The following is an 11,514-nucleotide window of genomic DNA, read 5'->3' on the forward strand; positions in this document are numbered from 1 at the left end:
TCCTACCAAACACTTTCGGTATGGTACCTCTGGAAGCAAAAGTAACCCTTCAGACATGGTACCTAGTCCCTCGCACATTAAAAATTAATTCACATACTCTTGTCATTCCAATTCTCCTGCATTAACCTCCCCTCCCTCCACCAGGTGTCCCCCTCCAGTAAGAGGCGCAGTCAGACCCTCCAGCCAATCATTGAGGGCGAAACAGCTCATTTCTGGGAGGAGATCAAAGAGGAGGAGGAGGACGAGCGTAAAGAAGGAGAACAAGAAGAGAGGGAGGAGGACCGGGATGAGGAGGAAGAGGAGGAGGATGAGGAGGAGGGAGAGAGCAGCGGTGGGGAGATGCAAAGCTCTGAGGTCATCATGGCCGTCGACCTTGTGACTTCATCTGAGGGATCCATGCGGAGCCAGAACCAACCCGACAGGCAGAGCGATTGTTCAATGAAAGCCAAGATGGAGGAGGGGTCTGGGAAGCTGGCACTGGACCTGCGGCTGTCCAGCTCCAACGCCTCGTCCATGTAAGAACACACACACACACACACGCACACACACACAGTTAATGCTCATCCTCTTATACTTCCACCGGCGTCACACATATCAGTGTTTGTTTACATCTTCATTTCAGTTCATATAAAATTGCACTAATTTCCTAATTTAGTCTAAATTTTTAAGTTTTTCTGTAGGAGACAGTAACATAACGTTCTTTATCACAACATGGAGACTAACTTGCAGGTTGCAGGAGGACAGACAGCCTCCTAGGTTGCTCTGGCAAATTGCCCCTGAAGCAGCTCTCTGTGCAGTCAGCTCTAACAGCTGATCCAGGAGGAGACTTCCTGTGTTTGCCTTCGTTTAGACCAGAGTTTCTCAGTGCAGACCCTCTCAAACTTTTTGTGCAGCTCCTGAACGTTACATTAAATGCACATATTATATTTTAATCACACACGGCCCTTTTCAATGCTTTCACTTTCAGTCGTCTACATTTAATTCACTACTGTGTTACTGCATCAAACTGCACCTCCCAACAAGCCTCGCCTAACATCTTGTAGAATCGTACTAGTTGCATGGCAACCAGTGACAACTTGCTAATGTGTCAGGAATTACGTTGATTTCTGGCAGCGTAATGTGGAAATGAGATGTAAAGATTTTTTTGTCTTGTCTATATTTTGTTTATTTTTTTCTGCGTATGTGTCCAGTCATACGCTGGCTCTGTAAAATGACATTCAGTCTTTCAGACTTTGAAAACCCCTGCTTAAGTGTGTTATAAAAAAAATAATAATAATAATCAAAAAAAAGTTAAATAATAATAATGCCATTGTATGGTATGTCCCCACAAAAAGCCAAATTCATAGTACAGTATGTCACAGTGTCAAAAATGTCATGGTATAATATGTCCAAAAAAAAAAAAAAAAACCAACCTGGCAAAAAATGTCTGAATATTATGTCATTAAAAATGTGAACATAAACTTTCACAATATAGTATGTCATAAATAAACATTTTAAAAAGAGGTCAAAGTTTAGTATGTCTTAAAAAATGTCAAGTGTCATAGTATACTATGTCAAACATGTAATAGGATCATATGTGGGGAAAAAATTAAATTAAAAAAAAATGTCTCAAAAACTCTCAAAGTTCATAGTATGTCATAAATTTTTTTTAATAAATGTCATAGTATAGTCTGTGTTTTAAAAAAACAATTATAGTATAGTGTGTCATAAAAATGTAAATAAAAAAAAAAGTTTCAAAAGTCACAGTAAGTCTAGTTGTGGCAGTTTTGCAGCAGGATTTTTAACCTTAATTAATTATTAGTCCTTCTTCACTAAAAGCTCTGATGATCTCCGTCTCTGCTGAGGTTGCAGACAGCAGCAGCAGCAGGAATAATGTGACACAGACAGAAAACAGATTTTATCTCCTGAGCCTGTAATCTGGTTAATGTGTCACTGAGCTCACAGCGCACTCACACACATCAGCTCAGTACGGTACATCAGGTCTCTTACCTGGACATGATCCTGATGGCTGATTCTCACGCCTCCCCAGCTCAGTTCCTGCTCAGAGCGACCTTTTACTTCCTGTCTGGCTTTTCTCTCTGGACTCTGAGTCAAGTTCCAAATGACTGCTGTTGAAAAAATATAACAAAAGTGATTCAGTCAGTGTACTTCATCTTGTTACTGATATTTACCTTTAACTGTAGTCTCTGTAAATACATCCTCATGTATCCCATCATCCTCCAGGCCAGAGCTGCTGGAACAGCTGTGGAAGGCCAGAGCAGAGAAGAAGAAGCTGAGGAAGACCATCCGGGAGTTTGAGGAAGATTTTTATCAGCATAATGGAAGGTAGGTGGAAGACAGTCGCTCACATGCACACAAACAAAATCCTGTCTGCAGATAAAATTCAGTGTTACTCATCTCCTGAAAAAATTTAAATGATGGATAGACATGCAGGATGACTTGTTACGTGTTCATGTTTTAACCCTTCTTTATCCAAGGAAGCTGAAATACAGTAGTGCTAACCAGGGAAGGCTGGACAGACACACACCAGTCAGCACAGTAAATAACTTTCCAGAGGACTGTAGTATTTCCATAGGCAATGTTAAACCCAGTCTAAAACGAGCTGGAAGTCAAAGTTCCACTAAAATATGTGCCACAATTTTGGCATTTAATAATATCGTCCTGAGACCCTTTTGTTTGCATTTATAATTTCTTCTAGCTATTTGGGATCAGTAGGACCTGATAAGTATAAAAAATTAAACATTGTCAATGATAATAAAGTCCTAATGTCCTTTAACTAGCTGATGATAAATTCCTTCAAACGAGTACTTTGTAATTAACAGTGTCTTAGCTTGTTACCTTTCATAAAATTTGTAGGGTGTATCAAACTACAAACGTTATTAATCATAAATTAGCAAGTTGCAACTATCAGATTTTGTCCATGTTTGTGTCGGCGTTGGCTGCAGACTGACTTGTAAAAACAAGATGGCAGAGACGGCTGCCATCTTGTTTTTACATGGATTAGTGTGTTGTGCTCTTTCTACCACTAGATGGCACAAAAGTGTCCACAAACAAGGACAACAGGTCTAAGTTAAGCAGAATGATGTATAAGGTCAAGTAAACTCAAAATGTGATGTCCTCATATGAGGACACGGTCTCAGGAGGAGACATATAGCTGCTCTAAGATTTGGCCTTTATTTTTATTTATGAGTCACCATAACATCCTTGTTGGAGATAATCACTGTGACAGATTAGACAACGATGGTGTCTTCGATTCCTGCTGTAATGTGGCCAGAAACATGTCAGAGTACATGTTGAACCCCAGCCAGTTATATATCATCTGTCACAGGCCGTATGAAATGAAGATGGGGGGCAAGAAACAGACATTGTATATTGGGAATGTCAATTACTGTGGTCAGAAGCATCACAGAGGATGCTGTAGTACTAGGCGAGACAAATACTTGTCCTTCCATTGGTTGTCTTCCACTATGAGACACTTTACAGGATAAATGACAATGACCTCTGTCAGATTGGGGCCATTATTCAGATATTGTGTGGTCCTGTTTGGAGAGAGCTGATAAATGTTCAGTAAAACAGCCCCATAGAGACTCATCAGTATGTGCTGGGCTGTGGAATAAAAGTATGTGTCAAAAAACATCACTGTTTCCTTCCTCTGCTGCAGAAATGTTCAGAAGGAGGACCGGGTGCCGATGCTGGAGGAGTACAGGGAGTACAAGAGGATCAAGGCCAAACTCCGCCTGCTGGAGGTTCTCATCAGCAAACAGGATTCCTCCAAATCCATCTAGGCCCGCCCCCCTCAGACACCAGCTGCCACCGCACACATCATCACTGCTGCTGCTGCTGCCCAGGACGTCCCCAGGACGTCATCACACCTGGGAGGGAGTACAGTAACCACATCACATGACTTCCCAGGAAGTGCTCTCAGTCGGACTTCATGACCTCCAGATGGCGTGCTGCGTTCAGGTCACGGAGAAAAATAAATTAGAGTTACAGTCCAACATGTCGTCATTTAATCTCTGTAAATACTGTTGTAGATAACGGCCTTCACTGGTGCATGAACATTTCCAGGAATCTTTTAAAGGGATTTTCCTGCATTTTAACGACAGTAAACAAAGGAAGTTTGGTGGATCCAAGACTGCAGCCAAACACTGAATGTTGATACTGTCAGTGTTACGACAAAAGAATTTCTGTCAGACCAGTAGAAATAAAATGCAGTTAGTAAGCAGTGATTTAATGGAACAATACGAGTTGTCTTAAAAATCATTTTTAGAATAGAATCAATCATATCTTTGTGGAGATAAAGTAAAGACGAATGTGCTAAAATAACTTTTAGCTGCTGTTTCAGTTCCTGACAGTTTTTTTTTTCTGAAAAGGCCACAAGTAAATAATATGCACTGAAAAATCTTGAAGCAAATTTTAAGTATTTTAATCACAAAATCACTTCAATCATTATTTGTTTAATAACTGTGATTATCTACATGTGACGACAGAATTCATATTAGAGATCTTCTGTCAAAACTCCCAGCCTCTGAGTTTAATTAACAACTAATGTGATGTTAGATGTTCATTTTTACAACTATTTCCCCGTGACATGAATGCAGCAGCAGCACCACCAGTTAAACTCAAAATCACTCTCGTCAGCCACACCTGATCCTCCGCTGCCTCGTCTGACTGCATCTCATCTAAAACATGGCCGCAGTTTAGAAACATGGAGAAAAAGGAACCATTATCATCATCATCATCATCATCACCATCACTGTTTGTCTTCATCACCAACGTGACTCAAGACTTTGCACTCGTCTTCTCATGTTTTGTTTCTTTGGGAGAAAAAAAAAACATTCTGACTTTTTAATTTCAGAACTTTTCTTTTCGTCGATCTTTGTGTTTTTTTCCTTCATGCTGAGGAATCTTATCGGACAGCTCGAGGACTGGCATTTTAGACGCTCTTCACTCAAGACGCTCTTTCTTTCTTTGGGATGTCGCACTGTGTGAGAAGTCCCTCTTTCGCCTCTCATCGGGGAGTCACAGTTTCTTACAGCGGCCTCCTCAGCGTGAGGAGATCGGTTATTTTATTCTGTCATGTAACATCCTGGATGCTTCACACACTCTGACTGATTTTAAAATTCATTCACGAGTTTAAAGTTTGTGCGTGTATTGTTAAAAAAAAAAAAAAAGACGCGTATACATACATGTTTGTGAGACACTGCTGTTCATGTTCTTGAATGAAAAAGAATATGTGTCGTATTCCAAGGAAAAAAATAATTGTATTAACTCCCAGTGTGATCTCAGAGCTGTTTGTGGAAGACTTTTTCTTTTTCATTTTCTATTTTTCAGCATTTTCTTCAGTTTTGTTTTACATTTCGGAGATATTTGTCAGTGAGATGTTCACATGGTCGGCACAGTGGTGTTTCTCCTTTGCAACTCTGAACTTCATTTCCCATGAGCCTCTAAGGTGAAAAAAATGCTGCTTTTAAGCTGTTGAACTCAGAAATCTAAGTTTTAAAGTCCCAAAATGCTCATCATTTTGATATTTCTGACAGCACTTAAAGGCAGCATTAGACTGAAGATGCTCGTAGGAAACAGTTGTATTCAGATTTGGATATTGTCGCAGACATCACGAATATTCTGCACACTTTTGGTGTCTGTTCTTGTTATTTTCCCACTTGTCTATTCACTCGTTCAGTTTGCTGCATGGTGTCCTGGGGGATTATGGGTGATAAATGCCGAGGAGAGGAGCCAGTATCTGGTCCACGCTGCTGCAGTTTCTTTGAAACCAAAAGCATGTTGGCTACAGGAAGTGGCAGTTTGGCAGAGAGTTTCCTGAGTATCAGTCAGCAGGTGCTGTGCAGCTGATGTGACTGAGTAACTGATGTATCTCTGATGGTCCTGGGTCGCTGTATCGTATCAATGAGGTGCCAACACTGCCAGCACTGATTATAAACACAAAGACGCAGCTCTGTCTGTGGTTCACTGACGTTTTTTCCCCAACTGGTGAGTCAGTGCCGAGGGTCTGATGTCCACAATGCTGAGGGAGGGAAGAGGTTTCAACCCTCTGCTGCGTTTCTGTTTGATTGACTCTGCAGTCGGAGTTAAATGTCCTGCTGGCAGGTAAAATGAGGGCAGGTGAGGAGGAGAAAATGTGTCCTCTTCAGTTCTCTTCCTTGTAGAGGCCATGTTGTCTTGTATCAGACAGGAGTCAAGATGTCACAGTGTGATTTAAAATGCAGGACGAAGACATTTCCAACTGTGGCTGAACTTTGTCTTTAGCTAGTGAGTCAGAAGACCGGCTGTTATGGCAGGTGGAGTTTCTATTATCAGAACCTCTTTGGCTCGTTACTTGTGAGATGTTTAAGGCCGATAAGACAAAGTAGTGCTTTTCTTGGCTGAACCGGTGTACATTTACCTGCCAGAATCAAAGTTGACTGCAGTCTTTTGTCTGTCAGTGGACGGCAGATGCGACGGTTTGGAATCAAAGTTTCGAATGAGTCTGTGTTTGTGAGTGCTTGTGAGGAATAAGAGGGAGGGTGCGGTGCGTTTGTGGGGATGGGAACGTTTGTAGGGTTGATGTAAAAAGATGTTATTTGCACAGCATTCACAGAATGCAGCCCTTTTGTGTTTTTTTCATTTGTTATTTCTAAAAATGAAGCACTACTTCTATACAAATATAAATATATACTGTACATAAAAAAAAAAGAAAAACACCCGAAGGAATGAATGTCAGAAATGTTTAAATTATTTCAAACATTACGTTTGGCCCCCTTTGGTTCATAATATTTGTGATGCCCTGAGAATGTGTTTTTTTATTATTATAAATATTGCTATTACTATCATAACCATTATTTTGTGTGAACATGACAACAATAATAATCCTTTTGTATCTACTCACGAACTGTAAAACCAGCTGTAGAAGTTAGTCTGGCACTGTGTGTGGCTAATCAAACCTGATTTATTTTTGTCGCTCTGTGTAATATAAGCTAATATAGAAGCAGTACTGTAGTGAGCTTGCATGGCAAAAGAGAACATAATAGTATGAATAACATGATGTATTGTTTATATTATTTGTGCCATGAAGAAGCAGCAATAATAAAGGTTTGCGTGGAGGTTTCACAGTATCGGGTCATGGGTAACTGATGTGTGGGATAGACTTTGTGCGTGAATATTTGAGGTACAATACTTTTTATTTTTTGTTTAAAGTCTAGTTGTTTTCAGCCTGACACCCACATCATCATACACTCTGCTTAAATGGTGTGTTTTTACTACCGTTGTCAGCATAATGTTCATGTTGGCGCTGCTGAAAAACCAAAATGAGAATAAATTTTGAAGGTGGACAGGGATTGAAAAGCCAATGACAGATGTGTCGTATCTGAAAACATTCCAGTTTTTATCATCATTCAGAAAGTGGAAACAGTCCATCGTCAATCTCTGAAGGGCTTTTATTTTAGCTTTTACTGGGGTTTTTTTTCAGTCTAACAAGGTGATTTGTTTTGGCGCCTCGGTTTTTTTTTAGTCAACTTTGTTTAACATTGTGCCTGCAGCAGAGTGGTAAAATTCACATTGTAAACTGTAAATGTATTCTGTCTCTGTCAGTGTACAGTATGTTTCATCTCACACGTACTCCTCCGACGTGCATGGTTGTTTCACACACCTGGAATTAACAGCAGAAGTTTCTGTCAAAGATGTCTCACAGGTCACAGCTCCCTCTGGAAATGTTTAAGAAATGATCAGTTTTTTTGGTCAAAAACAACAGAAGAGATAAAGGATGTATTTTACAAGTCTGTGAAATTATTTTTTAGTCAATAGTGTCTTTAAATCTTTAAAATTTAAAGGAGAAAGTCATTTTGCTTACAGATGTGTTCCACAAAGTTAGGACATCACACAACAGATACTTCCTCACATCTTGGATACTAACATTTGCTGTAAATTCCTTTGACCCAAGAGGTTTCTTGCTTCCTCCGGGTCATCTTCATGTGATACTGTGTTTTATCACATCAATATATTGTATGTGCGTATGTATCTATAAATGTTTTCTTACTTGGTGAATGCTTTTTTCTGTTTTTTCTTCATTAACAAAAAGGATGAGAAAATACAATCAGTAACAAACATTTACACATGAAAAATAAAATTTACAAGCTTGCCACATCACATCTCTTGTCTTGAGTCAAATAAACTGTTAATAGTGCAAAGTCCTCTGAAGCATGTCATAAAAATGTCGTCATAAATTAAACCAAAATAGTCATAGTATAGTATTCTGTGTATTGGACTTCCACATGATGTGTCCGTCCTCTCCGAGCTCTTTGTCACCTTTGTCTGTGAGGCTTTTTTGTCGAGTCTTAGGGTTAGCTCAGGAAGATGAAGGTTATAGGATCAGGGTTCAATGCTCAGATGAACAGTCACTCTGTTTTGCACGCCAATGTCTGAAGGAGAAAATTAAAAGTTGTAAGGAACACAGTCAAAGTGTCTCTGGCCTGTTAGCTCAGGCTGTTAGAGGACTGGTTGGAAGTCCTGAGTTCGATCCTCGTCAAGGCCCATTGAATTTAAAAGGCAGCTGTCCAGAGAAGAGAGTGAAAGGCTCCATGAAACGCAGTGGAAGTGTGAGGCACAATAGCTGAGGCTTTTAAAGAGCTGCACATGGGGGGATGTAATCATCATCCCCACAATATATACATTATTAATACACAAAATAGATAACACATAACCTACAACAATAGTACACTATAGTAATCTACATGTACACTTGCAAACAGATAAATAAAATACCCGGTCGAAATAATCCCCCTGAGCCTGCGCCATTCAGAGGAGGAGGTAGCAAAGGCAGGCAAGTAGGTCATGGTATAGTATGTCGTCTAAAATCATAAACAAAATGTCATAGTATAGTATGTTGTCCTAAACCATGAAACAAAGTTATGGTATAGTATGTCATCAAAAATCATGAAAAAACGTCATAGTATAGTATGTTGTTTAAAATCATAATAAAAATGTCATAGTAAAGCATGTCGTGAAAAATTATGAAAAGAAGTCACAGTACACTATGTTGTCTAAAATCATGAAAAAAGTCATAGTATAGAATGTCATCTAAAGTCATGAAAAAAGTCATAGTATAGTATGTCGTAAAAAAATCATGAAAAAAGTCATAGTATAGTACGTGTAGCGACTGCTATCAATAAAAAGGCCGCTGAGAGGCTTAAGTGGGCTCACATCTGTGACTCGCTCCGTCATTGAATCAGTCCACTTGACAGTTTTATTGGTTTTATTTAGCAAACGAAATAAAGACTTACAATACAGTGATCCGACGTGACGGTCAACAGAAAATATCAGAGCTCACTCAACCCTATTGTCTCCATTCCCGCCAGGCATTTAAATGCCCGGTTAAATAACTTAAACCACACCCATGTGTCAACCACCGAATGTGACATACCTGTGCATACATACAAATAAACATAAACATAAGCAAAATATATATTTTGGCTCTTACAGTATGTTCATGGTATGATTTAACAAATACTTGTAAACTTTACTAAAAAGGACATTAAAATTTCTATTTAACTTTTAGCCACTGTGTGTTTTTGGCTGTTTGTTATACATTGCAAGGGTTTTTTCAGAGGACTCCAGGTTAGGTTTTTCCCTGATGTTATTCACTCCGTTACTGTATTTAAGTGTAGCATAGCACACCGCCCTCTCGTGGACAACGGCAGTACAAGCTGTAGAGTAACGCCTGTCTTCACTGATTGATTAGCTTTATTAAATTAAATTGTATTTATAGTACTTCTCATACATCCATATAAAGAAGGCATATCCAAATTAAGTTTATTACTGTACATATCATGACTGGTCAAGCGCTTTTCACATTTACACGTCATGGTTTTAAAAGTACATGTTAATAGTAACACTTAAAGCTGCAGTCCATTTTAGGTCCTGATTGTTCCTTAGTTAAAAATAGTAAAAAGATGAAGAGCATCAACAGATCAGACATTTAATGAATGGGTCTAACACATCTGTTAGTCATTATATAATTGCACATTTGTATGTAGAATATTCCGCCCTCTCATGTAGGTAAATGATAAGGACAATACATTTAGAAATATCTCTAAATATAATATAGTCCAGTACAATACCATCTTTAACCATAATCTAAATAATAAACATATAACATATAATCTAATTTAAACATTTTTGACATTGTCACCAAAACCTAATAAATCTCTTAAGCATAGAATTTATGGCAGGGCTATTAGCTGTATTAAATTACAATTGATTCTATTAATGTGCGCCTAAAAGTTTTTAAAGGTGATTTGAACACCTGAGAAATGAGACTTATGTCATTAGCAACAAACTACTGAAACAAAACAGTCCCACAAATGACACAAAGGTGAAGACGCCGGTCTCGAGATGTGTTTAAAGTCAATTAAAAGTTCAAAGTTGACACTGTCACAGCTAGACACTCACCTGCTGCTGCTGCTGAACTCCACAGAACTCCAACAATGGAATCGCACAGTGAAGACCACGCCCAGAGCGGAGCAATATTAAAGGGTACTTCTGTATTTTTGAACCTGGACCCTATTTTCACATGGTTTTGTGTCTACGTGACTACTGGGAACAACGTATTTTAATTGGTCCAGTGCTGAAAGAGAGAGCTACAGCCAGCGTGAAACAGGCTGCAGTGTGACCACATGGGGCAAATGCGCACCGTCAGTGTATGTCCACTAACAGTGTTTGATTTGACACTGACAGGCTCAGATTGTTAGTCTAAGTTTCTGACAACATTATGTAAAGGATCCCTACAGAGATAGAGTTTTTCATTCAACCAGAAACAGCCCCAAATTTGCCATCGCAGAACCCACCAGACTCCATTTAAATAAACAGCAATTTTAGAATGTATAGAGTCCGCACATTTACACATCTAACTGGGTGAGTTCAGGGTTGATTCAAACCAGAGTTTGTGATTCTTGCAACAGTGGAAAGATGAGCAAACGTGGTATTTGTGAGTTTTATTTTGTTTCTGTTTACTTTGAATAAAGTGTGTTTTCCAATAATAAAATTGTTGTTTATTTAACTGGAGTCTGGTGGGTTTGGCAATGGCGATTTTGTGGCTGTTTCTGGTTAAACAAAAAAGATTTTAATCTTTCACAAAAAGCCTATCTCTGTAGGGATCCTTTACATAATGTTGTCAGACACTTAGAATAACAATCTGAGCCTGTCAGTGGCAAAACAAACCATCTTTGGTGGATGTAAACGGACAGTTTTAAGTGCTATATCATAGGCAACTGGACTTGCTTGAGTTTCTTGAAGACGTTTCCCCTCTCATCCAAGAGGCTTCTTCAGCTCCAACGGACTGGTGTAGAGTCACAACCTCTCAACTTGTGTGTGCATGTGAACCCTTACAGAGTCGTTGAGGTCACAAGGGAACTCTGAGTTTCAGTCATTAAGGTCTGAACTCAAACTCTGAAACTCAAAGCTCATGTGTGCCTCTTGGATGAGAGTTGAAACATCTTCAAGAAACTCAAGCAAGTCCAGTTG

The 11,514-nt window shown here is 39.2% G+C and overlaps 1 protein-coding gene across 4 annotated transcripts in view; it reads left to right on the plus strand.

The window, feature by feature from the left end:
- The window catches only part of fam13b (family with sequence similarity 13 member B), a 125,845-nt gene extending 117,703 nt beyond the window's left edge, over positions 1–8,142 (plus strand). For all 4 annotated transcript variants that reach the window (XM_049585847.1, XM_049585846.1, XM_049585848.1 and 1 more), the window contains 3 exons: positions 145–515; positions 2,224–2,325; positions 3,662–8,142. In XM_049585847.1, the coding sequence (XP_049441804.1) occupies positions 145–515; positions 2,224–2,325; positions 3,662–3,785 (597 nt within the window). In that variant the 3' untranslated portion in view covers positions 3,786–8,142. The remainder of the gene's footprint in view (positions 1–144; positions 516–2,223; positions 2,326–3,661) is intronic.
- The last annotated feature ends 3,372 nt before the right edge of the window (positions 8,143–11,514 follow it).

This window comes from Epinephelus fuscoguttatus, linkage group LG9 (assembly GCF_011397635.1).
Source record: "Epinephelus fuscoguttatus linkage group LG9, E.fuscoguttatus.final_Chr_v1".
In the NCBI taxonomy this organism is placed as follows: Eukaryota; Metazoa; Chordata; class Actinopteri; order Perciformes; family Serranidae; genus Epinephelus; species Epinephelus fuscoguttatus.